Source organism: Stegostoma tigrinum, chromosome 2 (assembly GCF_030684315.1).
Source record: "Stegostoma tigrinum isolate sSteTig4 chromosome 2, sSteTig4.hap1, whole genome shotgun sequence".
NCBI classification, from domain to species: Eukaryota; Metazoa; Chordata; class Chondrichthyes; order Orectolobiformes; family Stegostomatidae; genus Stegostoma; species Stegostoma tigrinum.
The window spans coordinates 155,563,417-155,584,715 of NC_081355.1; the positions used below are offsets into that span (position 1 = coordinate 155,563,417).

General features: G+C 45.6%; 2 protein-coding genes across 6 annotated transcripts in view; one reads left to right on the forward strand and one right to left on the reverse strand.

The window, feature by feature from the left end:
• The window catches only part of recql4 (RecQ helicase-like 4), a 75,111-nt gene that overhangs the window by 37,180 nt on the left and 16,632 nt on the right, over positions 1–21,299 (forward strand). For all 5 annotated transcript variants that reach the window (XM_059640468.1, XM_059640465.1, XM_059640473.1 and 2 more), the window contains 5 exons: positions 5,733–5,921; positions 8,633–8,815; positions 9,594–9,798; positions 13,705–13,982; positions 20,447–20,581. In XM_059640468.1, coding sequence (XP_059496451.1) covers positions 5,733–5,921; positions 8,633–8,815; positions 9,594–9,798; positions 13,705–13,982; positions 20,447–20,581 — 990 coding nt within the window. The remainder of the gene's footprint in view (positions 1–5,732; positions 5,922–8,632; positions 8,816–9,593; positions 9,799–13,704; positions 13,983–20,446; positions 20,582–21,299) is intronic.
• Positions 17,008–18,020, reverse strand: LOC125466054 (acyl-coenzyme A thioesterase MBLAC2-like). Its single transcript, XM_048560175.2, has one exon. It carries the CDS (start codon positions 17,959–17,961, stop codon positions 17,122–17,124), a length of 840 nt encoding a protein of 279 aa, XP_048416132.1. The 5' UTR covers positions 17,962–18,020; the 3' UTR covers positions 17,008–17,121.

Sequence of the window (21,299 nt, forward strand, 5' to 3'; positions counted from 1 at the left end):
AGTTGAGCACTTCCATATCCCTCGGAGGAGCTGCCCACACAACTTAATACAAAGACATTTTTATACTTTTCTTAAAGCAGGGTACATGGCATGATCGCTTAGTGTATTCAAACAATTACCAATCAATACATGATATTGCTTCATTGACAGTTACTTAATCCCAATAGTATTAACTGGTAAACAACTTATGTCACAATGCTGAGGTTACTTTTTGTCTTGCCATATAGCGCCATAACATTTGGTATTGAAGGTCAGCTAGAATGGTTAGTACTGTATTATCTTATCATTACTGCGTTATTTATGTGGCTCTAGCAAAACTCCGAGTTCCCAGGCTAAAAGAGCAGCTCTAGCAGAATTTATAGTTCCCAGGCTAGAAGCCATTTTGTTGCTAACTTGCACCGAGAAGCCATCCTGTGCCTGTATCCAAGTTTCAGGCTCTCATCTCCCCACTTTGGACATTCCGTGATAACACCATAGGGCGGGAGAGCATAGATTAGGTCAGTCCGAGCGGACGGACGCCAGAGCCTGCCAATACTCCTCTGCCTCCAATGAGGAGGATGGTTAAACCACAAATAAGGTAGTTTCTATTTTTAACACTAATGAGTCCCGGTGATCCCTCTAGAGACAGGGATCCGAGGAACCCGTAGCCAAGCCAGGGCCCCAGTGTGACTGGGTCCTCCCAGTCTGCACAAAATTGTGCGCTAATGGTTCAGGCCACTATCTTCCTGTGGGTACGTCCTTGCTCGGGGCATGGGACAGTAAGTGGTCCATTAGTACCAACCGCAAAGGGGACTGGAAGGGTCGGGGCGGCTGTCGTGTATACCCCATTAAGGACGAATACAAAGCCTTTCTTAGCTTGATAGCATTTGACCTCCTGATTATTGTCCTGCTTGAATTGTTTGTACCACCAGTTCTCCGGCTGGCTGGAGTCTCTGCCTGATCCCACCAGTTGGTAGGTATCAAATGGATACGCCCAGGTGGCAGAACTGACATGTGTCCCATTACCACAATTAAACTGTCTACCAGCGGTTATGTTAAGACATCTTTGTTCATCGCAAGTAAACTGGCCTCTTCTCACTTGGCAATGTTGGTGGGAGCACTGCATCTGCACACAGGAGGTGTCTTTGGGGACTAGAGCATGTGCGCACCCCCATCCCTGTCCTGAAAAGCAAAGCGGGTAACTTAGCGGGTTTGAACATGTTGTGCCCTTCTTTCCCCGAGTTCCTATACAACTGGGGGACTGTGTCCTGTTAGAGCTTATCAGCTCTACACATCTCTGGCGAATACTTCGTCGGTATGTATCAGTTTGGCCTATGCATGAGGCGTTAGTCGTGTCGGTTATGTATAAATCAAAGGGGGTCCGTCCAGGGGTGACTACAAATAACGCCTCTACTGACAGGGAGAGTGGGTAACACACAGTGTGGTTTCCATATAAAAGAATATGAGCCTTAGAAAACAAATTTTCCTTTAAGCTTAATGCTGTAAAGGCAGCCATGACAATGGAAAGCCCAATAGGAGGCTTTAATCCTTTTTGCGGTGCCTATCGTTTACAATCACCCAGGTGAATCCAGTGGCTCTGTCCTCTGGACTTCGGCTGCTGTTAGTGTTTGCAGGTATACCTAGAATGGCCGGGAGATTCCTTCTGGTCGTCCTGGATAAAGGATTAGGATATCTAAAACAAAAGAAGGATTACGATTCGAAACATGCAGTTTTGGTTGTATCTTAGGAGTCTGGTTTGTTACCGACTGATTCCGGTTCCTTCCCCAGTTCCTCATCATCTTCATCTCCCCCTTCAGAAGGGGCTTGACCGATGACCTTGCAATGATGGAGGTGAGCTCAGGCGGAGTGCCCGGCAGCCTTAGCAGCAGTAGGGGTGGTGAGGAGAACCTGGAAGAGCCCTTCCCATCGAGGTTGGAGGCTGCAGTGTGTCCAATTCTTGATGAGAACAAAGGAGCCGGGTTCAACAGTCAGAACAGTGTCAAGGGAGGGGAGCTTCTCATAAGCAGCATGGACCTGGGAGTGAAGACCTCGCAAAATTTTAGTCAAAATAAGAATATAGGAGGCCATGTCTTCTGTCATGTGGTGGAAATGAACAGGGGAAGAGGCATCATTCCCCGAAAGCTCGACCACAAATGATTTCAGCTGGGGTTTGCCTGCGGGAGTGCAACGCAGGTGGAATAAGACCAGAGGCAACAACTGAACCCAGGAGAGACCGGTCGCAGAAGTCAATTTGGCGAGATTAGTTTTCAAAGTCTGGTTAGTTTTCAAAGCCTGGTTAGTTTTTGAAGTCTAGTTACAACGTTCTACAAACCCCGCAGCCTGAGGCCGATACGCACAATGAGGCTGGCGGGGTACCCCGAACCTTGGTATGATTTCTGTCAGGAGTAATGTTACCACTGTCGAGGCTTTATTAGTAGTGGTTGGAAAGGCCTCAATCCATCTATTAAATACATCAACAGTAACAAGACAATACTTATAGCAATGTACATGCGGCAATTCAATAAAATCAAGCTGAATGCACTCAAATAGACCGCCTGGCAAGAGTGTTTCCTGTTAACGCACCACACTCCTTGACCAGTCAAAAAGCATTGGTAACAAAGCATCAGGTATACACACTTGGCCAACTGGAGTGACCCAGTGGCCTGAGGATGCGGAATGCGAACATCCATGTGTCTTCCATAATTGTTTTTCAGAGTCAGGGCATCCCTCTGTAAACGCTGAACACTGACAATATCTGACATGCCCGTCATGTTGGAGGGAGGCAAGCAATTTATTACCTGCTTGCTCATAGAGGGCACGATAAAAGTTTGATCTGCGGCAGCCTGATCAACCCGAGTGTTACCCTAAGTAACTACAGACTCATCAGAGGCATGGGTAGCATGTTTGATAATAGCCAATTGTTTAGGGAGGAGGATTGCCTGGAGAAGGGTTTTAACATACAGGGAATTCTGGATGGGTGTACCTGAGGAGGTTTTTTTCAGACCTCCCCTGTGAGTTTTAAAAGAATCCTGCCCTCCCCCCTTTTGTTCACTAGCAGTCTGTTCCGTATTCTGCTTCCTGTTTCTCTGTTTAGTTTTAGACCTAGTACGATAGGAGATAGGGTCTGTACAAGCCATGGGTTTGTATTCTTTATCTTATGGCTCGTACCTAAAATGTGGTGCGCCAGACAACAGTGTAAATGCATTACTGATGTTTAATCTGAAAATGACTACATGAAAGAACTGCATTCCTCTAGTACCCCAACGTGGGCAACCAAAGGAGGGTTACTGTATTCTTTTAAAGTAACTTCTGCTAGGAAACAGCCCCTTGATGCTGTATTATAAGGCACTTCTAACCCAGCTAAATCTCTGCATTGCTAACAGGGAGTTTAAACCAATTCATCATATCTGCAACTCAGTATTGGCAGAATTTCTGCATGATCTAATGTATCACATAATCTGCATTGCATGTAACACTCTATTTTAAGTTGCCTACCTCCTTCTCCAGTCCTCCTCGTCTTACCCATTTATGTCATTACTTTGGAACAACATCGGCAAGCCAGATATGTCAGGAGGTACCTTTTTATTTCCATACGGTAATGGCGTTTCACTCCTAATTCTTTATTCTGTGTTTCCTTTCTCAATCTTTCCTGTTCTGCTTTACTCCCCACACTGCTGCTTCAACACCTCCCACAAAGCCACTTTGTTGCTAACTTGCACCAAGAAGCCATCTTGTGCCTGTATCCAAGTTTCAGATTCTCAGTTTCATTCGTTTCAATTGTCCCGTTAACCTCCAGATATTTCTCCAAGTGTTTATTGAATTTCATTTCAAAAGCTGATGTTGACTCTGACTCTGCTTAGAATCATGGAATCCCTACCGTGTGGAAGCATTCAGTCCATTGAGTCCACACCAACATCTCACCAAGACGCACTCCTCCGTACCATATCCCTGTAACCCTGCATTTCCCATTAATCCACCTAGAAAGCACATCCCTGAACACATACGGGCAATTTAGCACAGACAGTCCACCCTAAACTGTACATCTTTGGACGGTTGAAGGAAACCAGAGCACACGGAGGAAACCCATGCAAACACGGGGAGAATGTGCAAACTCCACACAGACAGTCGCCCGAGGGTGGAAGCAAACCTGAGTCCTTGGTGCTGTGAGGCTGCAGTGCCAACCACTGAGCCAACATGCTTCCACCAATATTTTAGACAGCACCCACTATCTCAACTGGAAAGGATCCCAGTTCCGTCACCTTTAGGATACATGGATGCCAGTTTCACAATGCAATGGAGTGAAGGTGCTTTTCTTTTTGCTGCAGGTGACCATTAATCCCGTTTTATGTGTAAGCATGTAGATTGGTAGCAATGTGGTCATCAACAAAAACACGACAGTAACTCCGCTACAAATCTCTGAATTCTGACACTAAAGGTTTCTGAGATCTTATCCATATTTCAAAAGTATTACTGGAAAGAATTCTTGGTTCAGAAATATGCTGTTGAAATTTGTTCTGTCCCTAGTACAGCTAGCCCTTGCAAATGTTAACTTTACAGAACCATCAAAATCTTACAGTTTTTTGCTTCATGTCTTGAGCTGTGGTAACTTCTCAAACCTCTGTTACCAACATTTTAATGTCTCATGGTGAATTTCTGGATTTACAGTCAGTATGAGAGTCAGCAGATGAGGAGAGATTAGTTCCCTGTTCTTCCTCATCCCAGCCTTACATGCCCTGCCTTTTATTCTGAGACGCACCCCCTAATTCTAGAGCCCATAGCCTGAAAAAGTACATCCTTTCTGCATTTACTCTTTTTGTATTTAACAATTTTGTAAGTTTCTCCAAAATTGTGCTTTATTCTTCTAATCACTGAGATTATGGATCCAACTTGATGCATCTTCACGTGGGATACATCAGATGAAGAGTTGCCTGTGATGTTTCTTGCTGCCTTTTTTCTCCACAGTTATGTGGCAGGCTATTGGTTGCATCTTTTTGCCTTTATCCCTGTATTGAAGCAATCTATACTTGTTGATAATTCTAACAAGTGGCAAGTACTGTCATGTTTGTGTCACTCAAGTTTCAAGCAATGACCATTTTTAAAATTAATTTTATTCATTTGTTGGGCCAGCACTTATTGCCCATCCTGAGTTGCCCACATCCATCTTGCTATCTCCAGCAAGAACCTATCGACTCCCAATAAATTTATTGTTACGACTAATACTTATAGTTCCTCATCATCAACATCCTGTAAGTTGCTAGATACCAAAAAATCAACTGAAACAGTTGTAACTGTGAGAACAAATCTCGGATTCTCCAGCATCTGCAGTTCCCATTATCTCTGACTATGAGAACAGGTCAGAGACTGGGAATTATGATGACTGATTTCGCTAAGCCTGTCCTCCATCTACGAGGCAGGTGTATGATGGAATACTTTGCCTGGATGAGTACAGTTCTAATAACATCCAGTAGTTTGGCATTATTCAGGACAAATTAGCCATTGATTGGAGCTCCATTCACTACTGGCACAGTGTGCAACAGTTACCGGCTCTACTCCGACAACTCACATTCGAATATTTTTGAGGTTTCTGACTGGATGGTTGCAGAGCAGAAGATGCTTCCCTCTCCAGAACACATGGCCAAAGACACCAAGTATTTTAGAACAAAGTGGACTGCATCAAGAATTCTATTGTTTGAATGTAATTGGAGGCCATTTCCAATTGCTTTGGATTCACATGTTTGTCTTTGGATCCACAGGTGAAAGAGGGTAAGGTCCATGTGCTGTTGCTCTCCCCAGAGGCACTTGTTGGTGGTGGTCGGGCTGGATCAAGTTGTCTCCCACCTGCACGTGAACTTCCCCCAGTGGCTTTTGCGTGTATCGATGAGGCACACTGTGTCTCAGAATGGTCTCACAACTTCAGACCGTGCTACCTCCGCCTGTGTAAGGTAGGGTAAGGGAGGAACATCTCAGTGGTGCTGTGGTTTAGAAAAGTGGTTCCTTCTGTGCAGTGCAGTGCAACTGTGATCAGGATTAGTTTGAGGGAAACTGGGCATCTAATTACATTTTCAGTTTCCTCCTCTCCTGATGATGCTTGCTAGAGCATGTGACCTGTATGAGTGGGGCTCTGACTTTGAGTATTGTATGTGATGGATATTGTAATGTAGGCCTTGCTCAATTTCAACCTTGATGCATTTCCTGAAAGCACTTGTTGGTTAACATAACCAGTGGAAACCCTGAACAATTCTCAGCTACTTCTGCCAGATATAAGCTCCTCAACTACATTGATCTAATATAACACTAGGCTGTAATTTGAACTTTGGAATTTTCTGCATAGCGTAAACCATCGCCACAATGCAGTTTACCCGCTGACTTGTATAATAAGTAATAACTGTTTGATAGTACAGAAATTAAACATTGATAAAAGGCAACACAAAGCTTTTTGTCTCACACTCGAGAACTAGGATGCTAGGAACAGACATGGAAAACATTTGCATTTATAGTGTGCCTTTCTCACTGGGGGAAAGAAAAAGGAACATGGAGACTGCAAATCTCTAATGCACCTGTGCAGTACAACCCTGATTGAACCGTATACCTACTCTGTCTGATTACAATGATTAACGGTTAACTCTAACTCCACGCCCATGATGAATCCACCAATCAGCACCTTATTCTCATGTTATATAAAACCAGAAAATACAGGACCGGAGATAACAAGGTATAGAGCTGAATGAACACAGCAGGCCAAGCAGCATCTTAGGAGCAGGAAGGTCATCAGAAGGGTCTAGGCCCAAAACATCAGCTTTCCTGCTCCTAAGATGCTGCTTGGCCTGCTGTGTTCATCCAGCTCCACACCTTGTTATCTCGGATTCTCCAGCATTTGCAGTTCCTATGATTAGATTCCCTACAGTGTGGAAACAGGCCCTTTGGCCCAACAAGTCCACATCGCCCTTTGAAGCATCCCCCCCAGACCCATCTCCATCCCCCTATAACCCACATACCCCTGCATGCTACAGGCAATTGAGCATGGCCAATCCACCTAGCCTGCACATCTTTGGACTGTGGGAGGAAACCGGAGCACCTGGAGGAAACCTATGCAGACACGAGAATGTGCAAACCTCACACAGACAGTTACCCGAGACCGGAATCGAACCCGGGACCCTGGTGCTGTGAGGCTGCAGTGCCACCATGCCGCCCATGATCTCTAATACAGGACCAGAGTTAGGCTATTCAGCCCATTGTGGCTGATACGTTTTCAACCCCAGTCTCCTGCCTTCTCCCCAAAACCCTTGATGCCCTTACCAATCAAAAACCCATCTACACTCAATGACTTGGCCTCCACAGCCCTCTGCAGCGGTGAGTTCCACAGATTCACCAGCCTCTTGCTGAAGAAATTCCTCATCACCTCAGTTCTAAAGCGTCACCCCTTCTGTCTGAGGCTTTGCCCTTGAATCCTAGTCTCTCCTACTATTGGAAACAACATCTCCAGGCCCACTCCATCAAGCTGTTTTGGTATTCTGTAAGTTCTGCCAACACATCCTTCTTTGGATGTAGGGCCTAAAACTGCTTAGAATATTTCAAACACGGTCTCAGCAATGCCTTATCCGGCCTTCAGCAGTACATCTCAGCTCTTGTATTCTAGTCCTCTTAAATTGATGTCCCTTGGGTCTGACTCTTGTGCCCTAATTTTGAGTGTAAGATGAAAAGCGTTGACTTTGTATCTCTCTCTTCAGCAATAATATAGAATGGAATGTTGTTTGAATCTGGGCCTTCCGGCACAGACATCGCCAGACCAGAAGAGCCCTTAATGTTGGCGGCATATCATAGATCATAGAAGATCATAGAATCCTTACAGTGTGGAAACAGGCCCTTCAGCTCAACAAGTCCACACCAACCCTTAGAGCACCTACCCAAACCCATCCCCGATAACCTACCTAATTTACACATCGCTGAACACTACAGGCAATTTAGATTAGATTAGATTCCCCAGTGTGGAAACAGGCCCTTCGGCCCAACAAGTCCACACTGCTGTATGGAGCATCCCACCCAGACCCATCCCCCATAACCCACACACCTGTGAACACCACAGGTAATTTAGCATGGCCGATCCACCTAACCTGCACATCTTTGGACTGTGGGAGGAAACCGGAGCACCCGGAGGAAACCCACGCAGAACGGGGAGAATGTGCAAACTCCACACAGACAGTTGCCTGAGGGTGGAATCAAACCCGGGTCCCTGGTGCTGTGAGGCTGCAGTGCTAACCACTGAGCCACCGTGCTGCCCAAATCCTTGTGATATAATCATTAATGTGATAAAGGGATACAGTTGTTTGGCTAAAGTGTGACCATTTCTGCTGGACTATTAGACTTTTAGAGCATAGGCAATGCCAAAGTATCTGTGTCCTTTCATAAGTCATTTACTTCGAGACATGAGTGAAGGATATTGTAGGAATTTGAAAAAAATGTTAGTGACGCACTGAAACTACTGTCAGTTAGCTGGTAGGCTAATTAAATTACCCCTTTTCTCAGTTATGTCAAGTTTTCAATCAGTGGATGAGCAAATTCTGTTTAAATTCCAAACACCAGTAACACTAGAGACTAACCTGCAGAGTTTCAGTATGTTTATTCTTCAGTGGATTATTTTGTGTCCGATCTGTAGGTCCTGAAGGAACGTTTGGGAGTGAAGTGCCTGCTGGGTTTAACAGCCACTGCCACACTAGTGACAGCTCGGAACATTGCACATCACCTTGGGATCCAGGAGCAAGAAGGAATAGCTGTACGCTCTGCAGATGTACCAGCCAATTTGTTTCTCAGTGTGTCTACAGACCGGGATAGAGATCAGGTAAAGCCTGAGAGTCAGACTGTTAATCACACATTGTAGGAGGGAGCTTTTTTAATCACTTATGGGACAGCATGAGAGTGAAATCAATCTGGTTCTTGTTAGTGACTACGTAAAAATGTACAGTAAATGTGGTTACGAAACGTTATATCAGCTTTCTTCCCACAGATACTGCCTGACCTGAGTTTTTCCAGCAATTTCTGTTTTTGTTTGCAGTAATTTGGTGTTTAAGGATGTGAGACCCAAAGTAAATTAAAGGTAGATCAGGTGGATCATTGAACTTTTTAAAATGATTAATTCAAATTTGATATTATTGAGAAAAGCAGCATTTATTACACCTTCCTAATTGCCTTTAAAAAGCTGCCTTGAACAATGTTCTGTTGGGTAAAATGTTTCAGGTATTTATCCTAGTGATCCTGCAGGGATGGTGTTGTTAAAGATTGATAATTTTTTTACAAAATAAAGGCATCAAAGGTTATGGAGATAGATTAGGAGTATGGCGCTGGCCTAAAGGATCGACCATTATCATATTGAATGACAAATCCGGCTCAAAGAGCCTTCTCGTCCTCTTTTGTTTCTATATTTCCTAGTCTGGATGGTGTGTAACTTGGAGGGGAGGTTGCTGATGGTAATGGTGTTCCCATATTTCTGCTGCTGTTGTCCTCGTAGGTGGCAGAAACCTTGCTGCAGACGTAACATCGTAGAATATCAACTTTGTGTTTTATATCTGTGTGCTATTTTCTTTTTGTGTGGTAAATTCTTTAACTGCATTCTTGCCCAGGCTCTTGTAACTTTGATCCAAGGTGACCGATTTGCCTCCTTGGATTCCATTATTGTCTACTGCACACGGAGAGAGGAGACGACCCGTATTGCAGCCCTGCTTCGTACATGCCTTCAGGGAGTTACGCTAAGGGAGATGCCACAAGAACAAACTGTGGAGGGGGAGATGGCTGAGGAAGTCCTAGCAAAAAGAAAGAAAGCTATGGGTAAGCTCCCTTGGCTGCAGAAGCTCAGAACGCTTTTCAGAATGGGTTGTTTGGGGTAGAAATTGAAATGCTATGCACCCAATAGTTGGATCAAAATATCTGGAAAACGTATCAATTTAGCAATGGTTTACTGCTTTACGGTAGTGCCACTGCTAAATTTGTTACGTTGTTTCTTAAGATGCCTAAATCGGGAGTTAAGCCCTTTAAATACATAAATTTGAAACCTGGCACTGATTTAAAAGATTCCATTGAGAAATTTGTTAAGTAGGCGTAGAACATTTTTGAAAAAAGGGACAGTGTTGATCTCAAGTATCAGAGGACTGTATTTATCATGCCAACTTTGAAATACGTGAGGATAAGAGGGGACTGTTCACAGATATGGAAAACACTATCTGGAACCAATTCGTTTGGAGCACCACAAGTTAAATCTGGAATGTTTGACAAGGTTGTAACAGTATTACCTCATTGATAAATTCAATATTTTATGTTAGGAAGCACAAAACTGCAAAAGCAGACTTCCATTGGCAGAAGAGTCAAGAATCAGAACGTGTGGATTTATGATTAATGGCAAAAAGAAATAGTGCCACAAGTGTAGTGTCTCTGGCTGAACTGGTCAGCATCCAGCTGTAATCTTGAAGGTTGGTGACCCGAGATTATCCCCACATAGAATTTGGGTGGCACGGTGGCTCAGTGGTTAGCACCTCACAGCATCAGGAGCCTGGGTTTGATTCCACCCTCGGGTAACTGTCTGTGTGGAGTTTGCACATGCTCCCCGTGTCTGCGTGGGTTTCCTCCGGGTGCTCCGGTTTCCTCCCACAGTCCAAAGATGCGCAGGCTCGGTGGATTGACCATGCTAAATTTCCCGTAGTGTTCAGGAATGTGTAGGTTAGGTGGGTTATAGGAAAATGTGTCTGGGTGGGATGCTGTAAGGCGTGGACTTGTTGGGCCAGAGGTCTTGTTTGCACATTGTAGGGATTCTATGTATTTACATTTTTACGAGTGCTTATGGTCTGGCATACACTACCAGAGAGTACAGCCAGATTTAACCAAGGGTTCCAAAAGGAAATTAGATAAGCAGCGGGAGAGAGAATTTGTCAGGCCATGTAGAAGGAGCAGGGGAATGGGACTAACTGAATTGATTTGGCAACGACAGATAGACACACAGCTGGCTGAAAAACCACTGACTGTGATAAATAGCTCGAATGCTGATTAGGGAGGTGGCAACAGTGTGGTGTCACTGCAGTCACATTTCTGACTCTTAGTCATTGTGACAGAGGAACAGTGGCGAACCCATACGTGCAAATGAGCTAAAGTCCGACACTTCGAACTTGAACACTGCCTCATCTATTTCAGAATGCCCTGGGAGAGGCAACAAATTCAAAAACTTGAAAAACGAATTAAGCAAGTCAGTTCATGCTGCTGCTAATCCTAGCTATATAGCACAAATGGTATTTTCCATTAACAGGATGCTGTATACCCAAAATGATATTCTGCCACTCTTGACAATTGAGCAATCCTATGTGAATTTCAGTGCAAATGCAATACCAGATTCATAAGCTATAAATCTTTGCTGTTCCTCCAGCTGTTTGTAATAGTCAGAGCACAAACTGTGTCCAACTAACCTGTACTGGCAAAACCCAAAACCAACAGTTAGTTGTTGGAGATAATGGGAACTGCAGATGCTGGAGAATCCAAGATAATAAAATGTGGGGCTGGATGAACACAGCAGGCCCAGCAGCATCTCAGGAGCACAAAAGCTGATGTTTCGGGCCTAGACCCTTCATCAGAGAGGGGATCAGAGATGAAGGGTCTAGGCCCGAAACGTCAGCTTTTGTGCTCCTGAGATGCCAGTTAGTTGTTGGATGCGATTCTGCAATTGGGAAGCATTTGTTTGAACCATCCTGACTACTCATAGCTCCTACAACAACCAATTTAGATAATAAATCAAGATCTTAACTTAGCTCATTTATACTCGCCAGAACTGACATAGATTCATGCACAAGAACCCAGACACTGCAAACAGAAAGAATGTTTTTGAATTATCCAAAAGCTTGGTGAGCTAATAATTCCTTGCTCAGTTCTTCACAGCAACACCTCCGCCAACTAGTCAGCTTGCCAACCATTCGGCACCCTTTTCTCCAAAAGTGAGTTGTTGTGATCAATTTGAAGTTTGCTATTCTTGTATTTGTCCTGATCAGTGCAAGTCAGAAAGCTTCAAAAATGACTGTCAACAAAGAACAATAGAGCACAGGAACAGGCCTTTCAGCTCTCCAAACACGCACTGACACATTTTTGCCCTTTCATACTGTAACTGACTTCACTTACACGGTCCATATCCCTCGATTCCCTTCTTGTTCATGTATTCATCCACTTGCTTCTTGAATGATGCTATCGTGCCTCCTTCCACCACCTCCTCTGATGGCATGCTCCAGGCATTCACCACCCTTTGTGTGAAAAACTTGCCTCGCACATCTCTTTTAAACTTCCTCCTTTGCACCTTGAATCTGTGTTGCCGAGTAATCAAGCCCTCCACCCTGGGAAAAGCCTCATACTTTCCACTCCACCCATGCCATTCACAATCTTATAAACATTTATTAGGTCGCCCCTCAACCTCTTGCGTTCTAGTGAAAACAAACCCAGTCTATCTAACCTTCCTTCATTGCTAAATTTCCCCCATACCAGGCAACATCGTGATAAATCTTTTCTGCACCTTCTGCAAAGTGGTGACCAGATGTATGCAATATTCCATGTGTGGCCTAACTAAAGTTCTATAAAGCTGCAGCATAACTTGCCTATTCTTATACTCACTACCCCTTCTAATGAAAGCATACCATAAACCTTATCTACCTGTGCCACCACCTTCAGTCATCTGTTGATGTGCACACCCCCAGATACCTCTGCAAATCAATACCCCAAAGGATTCTGCCATTCATTGTATAATTTCCACCTGTACTTCACCTTGCAAAATGCATCACCTCATCTTTGCCTGGATTAAACGCCATCTGCCATTTTTCTTTCCATGCCTGCAATCGATCTACATCCTCTGACAATCCTCGTCAGTATCCACAACTCCACCAATCTCTCCATTGTCTGCAAACTTACTAATTAGACCAGCTATGTTTTCCCCCGAATCGTTTATATAGATCACAAACAGCAGAGGTCCCAGCGCTGATCCCTGTGGAACACCACTAGTCACAGCCCTCTGTTCCGAAAAGCATCTTTCATCGCCACCCTCTGTCTCCTATGACTAAGCCAGCTCACCCCTGATACAATGACACTTCATTTTTTGTAGGAGTCTGCCATGAGGAACCTTGTCAAAGGCTTAACTGAAATCCATGTAGACAACATCAACAGCTTTTCCTCCATCATCTTCGTCAACTCCTCAAAAAACTTGATCAAGTTGGTGAAGCACGACCTCCCCCACACAGAACCATGCTTTCTATTGCTAATAAGTCCACTTGCTTCTAAATGCATATAGATCTTGTCTTTAAGAATCTTTTCCAATAACTTCCTTACTACTGACGTGAGACTCAGAGGAGTAATTTCCTGGCTCATCCCTGCTACCCTTCTTAAACAATGGGATATCATTGGCTATTCTGCAGTCCTTTTGGATCTCACCTTTACTTTTGCAGTCTTCACACAATTGTAGTAATTCCCTCCTTAGCCCTGATGCCATTTATAACACTATCTGCTGTTCTTCTGGAGGCGGTTAAATCAGTATTACTTTGGTGCTTCATTGCCAACTACAGGCAGTGTGTTTAAACAAAACAGTCTGAAATGAGTTTTATTATATATGCTGTTATGTCTGTCCTGACGTTGGTAAAGTATGTTCACATTGCAATATGTTTTGGTTGGGGAGAAGGTTCTAAAGACTATTTTCTTGCAATTCTTCTACACAAAATGCAGCAAAAAAGAAGTTGAGGCGACCTTTAAAGTGGATTGCTGATTGCTACCATGCTGGAATGTCAGCCAGTGAACGGAGGAGAATTCAGAACAACTTCATGAGTGGTCAGCTGCGTATTGTGGTGGCAACAGTGGCCTTTGGCATGGGATTGGATAAGTCAGACGTTCGAGGGATCATACACTATAATATGCCAAAGGGCTTTGAGAACTATGTGCAAGAAATTGGCCGTGCTGGGAGAGACGGGAAGCCTGCCCATTGCCATCTCTTCTTGGACCCAGATGTGAGTACAAACCTGTTTCGTATTACTTACTTTTAAGATTTTCCCTTCTCCCTCTGTGGTGCTAGAAACAGTTGCTATCTGTTTGCATCAGCAGGAGGATCAGAGAATACAGAGCGAAGATAATTAGCAATACAGTGGTTCATAATTCCTTGAAAGTGGAGTTGCAGGTATACAGGGTAGCGAAGAAGGTGTTTGGTATGCTTGCCTTTATTGATCAGTGCATTAAGTACAGGAGTTGGAATGGTCATGTTATGGCTGTACAAGACATTAGTTAGGCTGCTTTTGGAATACTGCATTCAGTTCTGGTCACCTTGTTGTGGGAAAGATGTTGTTAAAGTAGAATTGTTCAGAAAAGATTTACAAAGATGTTGCCAGGGTTGGAGGGTTTGAGCTATAGGGAGAGGCTGAAGGACTGGGGTTTTTTTCCCCTGGAGCATTGGAGGCTGACGGGTGATCTTGCAGAAGTTCATAAAATCAAGAGGGGCATGGATAGGGTGAAGCCAAAATCTTTTCCCCGGGCTAGGGGAGTCCAGAACTAAAAGACACAGGTTTAAGGTGAGAGGGGAAAGATGTATAAGGGACTTAAGGGGCAACTTTTTCACACAGAGGGTGGTGCATGTATCAAATAAACTGCCAGAGAAAGTGGTGGAGCCTTATACAATTACAACTTTTTTAAAAGGCATCTGGATGGGTATGTGAATAGGAAGGGTTTGGGGGATATGGACCAAATGCTGGCACATGGGACTAGATAAATTTAGGTTATCTAGTCTGCATGGACTGGTTAGACTGTATGACTCTGTAACCAGATGAGAAATAAAGTGTTTAACATAGCAAGATATTGTTCTCTGAAATGTACTGTCTAGAACATTGGTGGAAGCAAATGTAACAGCATCTTTCAACAGGACTTTTTTTCAAAAAGGGTACAATTGCAGGGCTGTGCTGACAAAGTAACAGGCAGTGGGACTCATTGGATAATTCTTAGGCCTAGAAGAAGTACAATGATCCAGATGGCAGTGTGTTGTGTTTGATTCAACTGGTACAGAAACAGTTGTGTAAACTATCTTCCTACAGTTAGATCCTATTGCTATCTGAAATCCAACTGGAAAATTGTAGTAGCTGAAACATGATCAGGAAGCAAGGTTTCTACTGTATATTTCTTTTCCCACAAACATTGCCCTCACCCCTTTACGTAGCGCAGAACACAGGGCCATTCAGGAAAAGTATAATGCCACAATTTGTTCCCTGTTGAGCTTAATTAGGTCAACATGTAGTATAAATAAAATTCTGAGCTTGTGTCCGCCTCATGTGGTTAGGGAGTTGAGCATCTCTTTTTCAATCCTAAAGTTTGAAACATTTTCCAAATTTTTTCCCTCCCTACTTTTGAAGATACTAGATAATCTGGAAGCTTTTTGAAACTATGAAGTTTTGCATCTTGCCCAAGTAGCTTAATGTATGAACTTATCCAGCCAATGCTTTCATAGCAAGAAGTGCCCAGACTCAATCTGATGCCTTGATACCCAATAATCAAAAGGCTTAAGAATAATTTTATACTGTTAATATTTTCATACTGTTAATATTTTCATAATGATGAATTAATCATGTTCACATTCATTTCCTAAATTACGATGGAAATTGCCTACAGAAGCTTGTCATGCTGGCACTGGTGGTGGGTGTGAAAAGAATACATGCACACGTTTAAAAACTTGTGGAAGTAGAATTTTGGATGGAAATTAAAGAACTGAATGTATTAATATTCAGAGACGTTGTGTAATGCCTTGATTCAATCACTACTTCATTAGATACTGCTGATCAGTACCTTTCACATTGATTGCAGAGAACCGTACGTTGATTCAGAGATAGTAGGAACTGCAGCGAAGTGGGGTTAAAATTGTTAATTGATTTTCTGAAGAAGGGTCTAGGCCCGAAACGTCAACCTTCCTGCTCCTCTGATGCTGCTTGGCCTGCTATGTGTTCATCCACCTGTTGTACACCTTATTATCACTGATTAAGTTGAAGCTGTTCCATTTTGTAATTTACATTTCAATTAATGTACAGAAGTGTATACAATGCTAGTAAATTGAGTTGCTAACTAGTAACTATAAGTAATTCATGTTCTAAAATTAAAGCCCAAGCAAATCAAGTATGACACTGAAAAAATTATTAAGTTATCTGGGAAACATTTCTTGAAATATGTTTGATCTGCAGCATAAATTTGAGTGTATCTTGTTTTAAAAAAACTTAGATAAATCAAGTTTAATTGTTTCCTCATGGCAGTGTAATTACAATTTATTCTAAATTTACAGAAATTCATAACTATATACAGCAGTGAGTAATTAACAATTCTTCAACTCTACAAAGCGAGCATAATTTCATTTACAAGTCGTATCAATGTGATAAAGGAAGGACTATTAAATGTAGAAATGTTTTTCCTGGGCCTGCTCTTCAGGAAGTTGATTGAAGCAAAGTTTTATCTCTGCAGTTTCAGACAGCTTTCAGATCTTCCCCAAGCAATTTTGTTTGCGCTGATAGAGACTGTGTGTCAGGTTTTCATCTGTGTCAGACTGTGTCTGGTTTTCATCTGACCCAGTGGGTGAACTTCTGTACTGCATAGCTGACCTGCTCCAGTGGGTGGTCAGCTTCCCTGTTGCGATGTCATCTGGCATGGCCATCTGCCTCGATGGGTGATCTTCAGTGCAGAACATCTGGCCTGTTGGGTGATAACCTGGCACAGTAGGTGATAATCAGGCTTGGGGTGGGGGGAAGGGGGAGGAGCATTGGTTGTGGTGGTTCCTATCTAGCCCAAGAGGTGGTCTTCTGGCCTGGTAGATTGTCTTCCATATTGGATACTGGTGTGGTCTTCAAACATGGCCCTCTGTCCTAGTGGCTGGGATATTCTGGCTCTGGCCCAGTATGTGGTGTCCTGTCCTGGCCCTGTGGTCCAGTGAGTGGCCATTTGGGTCTGTGCAGATGGTGTCGTGATCTGGCCCTCTGGCCTGGTGGGTGGTCACCTGGGACCGTATGGATGGTCATCTGGGTCAAAGTGGATGGTGTCCTGACCTGGCGCTCTGGCCCGGTGGGTGGGTGGTCGGTCACCTGGGTCCATGTGGACAGTGTCCTGGCCCAGTGGGTGGGTGGTGGGTCACCTGGTCCAGTGCCTCCCTCGCAGGGCGATGCTGGCCAGGCAGCTGATGGCACTGCTTGTGATTCTGTGGCAGACCCCAGCCCGGCTCAGGTAGTCCAAGGCCAGGGCGCGCATTGTGTCCGGCCCGAAGGGATTGAAGTGTCCGGGGAGGACGGTGTGGACCTGGCCCTGGTCCAGGAGCTCCAGGAGGCGCCTGCAGCTCCGGCGATACTGAGCCACATGGCTGTGGGGCAACCAGTCAATGAGAGCGCCATCGTACAGGGTGTCCCCGGTGAAGAGGAGGCCAGCCCCGGGCTCATGGAGGCACACACTGCCCCGGGAGTGCCCGGGGGTATGCAGGACCCGGAGCTGCCTATCACCCAGCTCCAGTAGGTCACCATCCTCCAGCAGGAGGCCGGGCGTCACGGCCTGCAGGCGGTACCGGCGGGCCGTCCACCCGACGCTGGACCCGGGAGGCCGCCGCCTCAGCTCGCCGTCACCCAGCCAGGTCACCGCCTCCAGGTCATCGCCGCAGGCGAGGGCCTCCGCTTCGGCCCGGTGTACTGCCACCTCCCCGGGCTCAAAGTGCCGCAGGCCGCCCGCGTGGTCAAAGTGGACGTGGGTGGCGACGGCCAGGCGGGTGCGAGTGCCGCCGAGCAGGCCGGCCCGCTGCAGATACTCGGGCAGGCTGCCCAGGCCCAGGCCCGCGTCGACCACCACGTCCCGCTCCGAGCCCTGCACCAACCACACGTTCGCCCGGTTCCCCGACTCGAAATAACGCTCCCGGACCAGGTACAGGCCGTCAGCCAGGCGCTGGTGGTAGAACCACTCCCCGGCCTCAGCCTCGGGCCGCTCCATCCTCACCCTCGGTCACACACACAGCGCGTCCACTCATTAATCCAGGCTCACACACAGGAAAGGACCCGCCCCCTTCCCTCCGCGCCCCGCCCCTCCCCTTCCCTCCGCGCCCCGCCCCTCCCCTTCCCTCCCCACCCCTTCCCTCCCCACCCCTTCCCTCCGCGCCCCGCCCCTCCGCGCCCCGCCCCTCCCCACCCCTTCCCTCCGCGCCCCGCCCCTCCCCGCCCCTTCCCTCCGCGCCCCGCCCCGCCCCACCCCTTCCCTCCCCGCCCCTCCCCACCCCGCCCCACCCCGCCCCGCCCCTCCCCACCCCGCCCCTCCCCACCCCGCCCCTCCCCACCCCTTCCCTCCGCGCCCCGCCCCTCCCCACCTCTTCCCTCCCTTCTCCCCTCCTCCCTCAGCTGCTCTTCATCCTGCCAAAGTGCATAACCTTGCATTTCGCCACTGTATATTCCATTGGCCGAGTTTCTCCCCACTTGCTTAACCCATCTATATCTTTCTGCCGACTCTGTGTCATCCTCACCACTTACCTTCCCACCTTTTTGTGTTATCTGCAAACTTGGCTATATTACATTCACTTCCTTCATCACCGTCATTATTGCATAATATAAATAATTGTGGCCCCAGCACTAATCTGTGTGGCACACCACTTGTTCAGGATCAGTGACCTTCTATCAAAATCCTAGTGGTGACCATTGACCAGAAACTGAACTGGACTGACCCTATAATTTCAATGGCTACAAGAGCAAGTCAGAAGCTAAGAATCTTGCATCAAATAACTTTTCTCCTCAGCCTCGTCATTGAAGTAAGAAAGCTGATATTTTGGGCCTAGACCCTTCATCAGAAAAGGGGGAGGGGGTTCTGAAATAAATAGGGAGAGAGAGGGAGGCGGATGGAAGATGGGTAGAGGAGAAGATAGGCGAAGAGACAGACAACTTAAAGAGGCGGGGATGGAGCCAGTAGAGGTGAGTGTAGATGCGAGGTAGGGAGGGGATAGATCAGTTTGGGAAGGACAGACAGGTCAAGGAGGTGGGATGAGGTTAGTAGGTAGGAAATGGGGGTGCGGCTTGAGGTGGGAGGAGGGGATAGGCAAGAGGAAGAGCAGGTTAGGGAAGTGGGGATGAGTTGGGCTGGTTTTGGGATGCGGTGGGGGGGAGGGGAGATTTTGAAGCTTGTGAAATCCACACTGATACCATTGGGGTGCAGGGTTCCCAAGCAGAATATGAGCTACTGTTCTTGCAACCTTTGGGTGGCATCATTTGGCACTGCAGGAGGCCTAGGATGGACATGGCATCTGAGGAATGGGAGGGGGCGTTGAAATGGTTTGCACCTGAGAGGTTCGGTTGTTTATTGCGAACCAAGCGTAGGTGTTCTGCAAAGCGGTCCCCAAGCCTCCGCTTGGTTTCCCCAATGTAGAGAATGGTTAGAGTTACTGACCTGCAAAATCCTATGTTCCTCTAGGCAAAAAGAAGGCTGATTTCAGAGGTTTTCAAAATCAGAATATGTGGGAAAAATATTTATTCTCATGATGGTGAATTTTTGAAATTCTCTACTCCAGAGGATCGTGGAAGCTCAATCTTTGAGTATGTTTAGATAGAGATTATTAAACTTTTGAATTACCATGGCATAAGAGTTATGTGGATAAAAGGCCTGGAAGTGTTTGAACGACCATGATCATATTGAGCGATGAAGTAGATTTGACCAGGCAGATTGCCCTACTTCTGTTCCTGTGTTCCTTTAGGGAAATCTGCTGTCATTACCTGGTCTAGCCTGTGTGGGACTCCAGACCCATAGTGGTGTGGTTCACTCTGAAATGCCCTCTGATATGGCCCGGTGAGCCAATCCGCTCCAGGACGATTTGGGATGGGCAAAAAATGTTGACCTTGCCGCATCCCATGACAGAATTAAAAAATAAGTCTACTGTAAGCCGATTTGAAAGGGCAATAATTTTATTTCCCCCGTCTGGTGTATCTCTGTTGGAATGTGGCAGTGTAGATGACTAAGCTAATAGGAGCCATCCAGTTGGCAGTATTAAGACAAGAATTCAGTGAAAAGCAGATAATATTGGCAGTACTCAACAGACCTTCCAGGGCAGATAGAGAAACATGGCATGATATTTCAGGTTGGTCACTCTTCACTCGCATTTCTGTTTTCCTTTTATTTTCAGCAAACAAAAGGAATGCTGACACTTCCCTCTTTCTGCAACCACCACCCCACCTTGCCTGACTGGTTGGGAATATCGTAATCCTATAAAATGATTAGTTTAGGAACCTGTTTGTAGGATCGCAAGGATAGAGATGGAGATGGTGTAGTGGTGAAGTGTGCCAGCAGAATTGGCAATCCAACTGCCTGCATGTGCACAGAAGTAAAATGTTCAAAGGAGTTTGGGTGTTTACACCCTTAGTGTGAATTATTTTTTGTACAACAGTGTTTTTATCTGGCGAATCCTTGATGATCTGTTTAATTCCTGGGCTTTTCTTCTCAGGGTGGAGATTTGAATGAGTTGCGCCGCTACATTTACGCTGACACTGTGGATTATTATACAGTCAAGAAACTGGTACAGAAAGTATTCCCACCCTGCAAATGCCGTCAGATTTATCAGAAACAGCAAGATGTCAGTGTAAGTCTCAAAACATTCCTTTTAAAAAAAAAAGGGCGGCACGGTGGCTCAGTGGTTAGCACTGCAGCCTCACAGCACCAGGGACCAGGGTTCAATTCCAGCCTCAGGTAACTGTCTGTGCGGAGTTTGCACATTCTCCCGGTGTCTGCGTGGGTTTCCTCCCGGTGCTCCGGTTTCCTCCCACGGTCCAAAGATGTGCAGGCTAGGTGGATTGGCCATGCTAAATTGCCAGCAGTGTTCAGGGGTGTGTGGGTTATAGGGGGATGGGTCTGGGTGGGATGCTTCAAGGGGCGGTGTGGACTTGTTGGGCCGAAGGGCCTGTTTCCACACAGTAGGGAATCTAATCTCAATGCTTAACTGGATATTTGTGATATCTTTTTTTCCTTCTTTTCCCCATGCCCCCTCATTTTAATCACAGGTTCATTTTAATGCAGCTCTCAGTACAATACTAAGCGACATACATATGTTCACATACAATTTAAAACCTGGAATATTTCGGTTGTTTGTCAGATTTTGTGCAGTATTTGGGGAAAGATTAGAACTGTGAATGAGAAGGTGACCAAACAGGTAGATGAGAGTAAACCGGTTGATGTGGTGTATATGGATTTCAGCAAGGCGTTCGATAAGGTTCCCCACAATAGGCTATTGTACAAAATGCGGAGGAATGGAATTGTGGGAGATATAGCAATTTGGATTAGAAATTGGCTTGCTGAAAGAA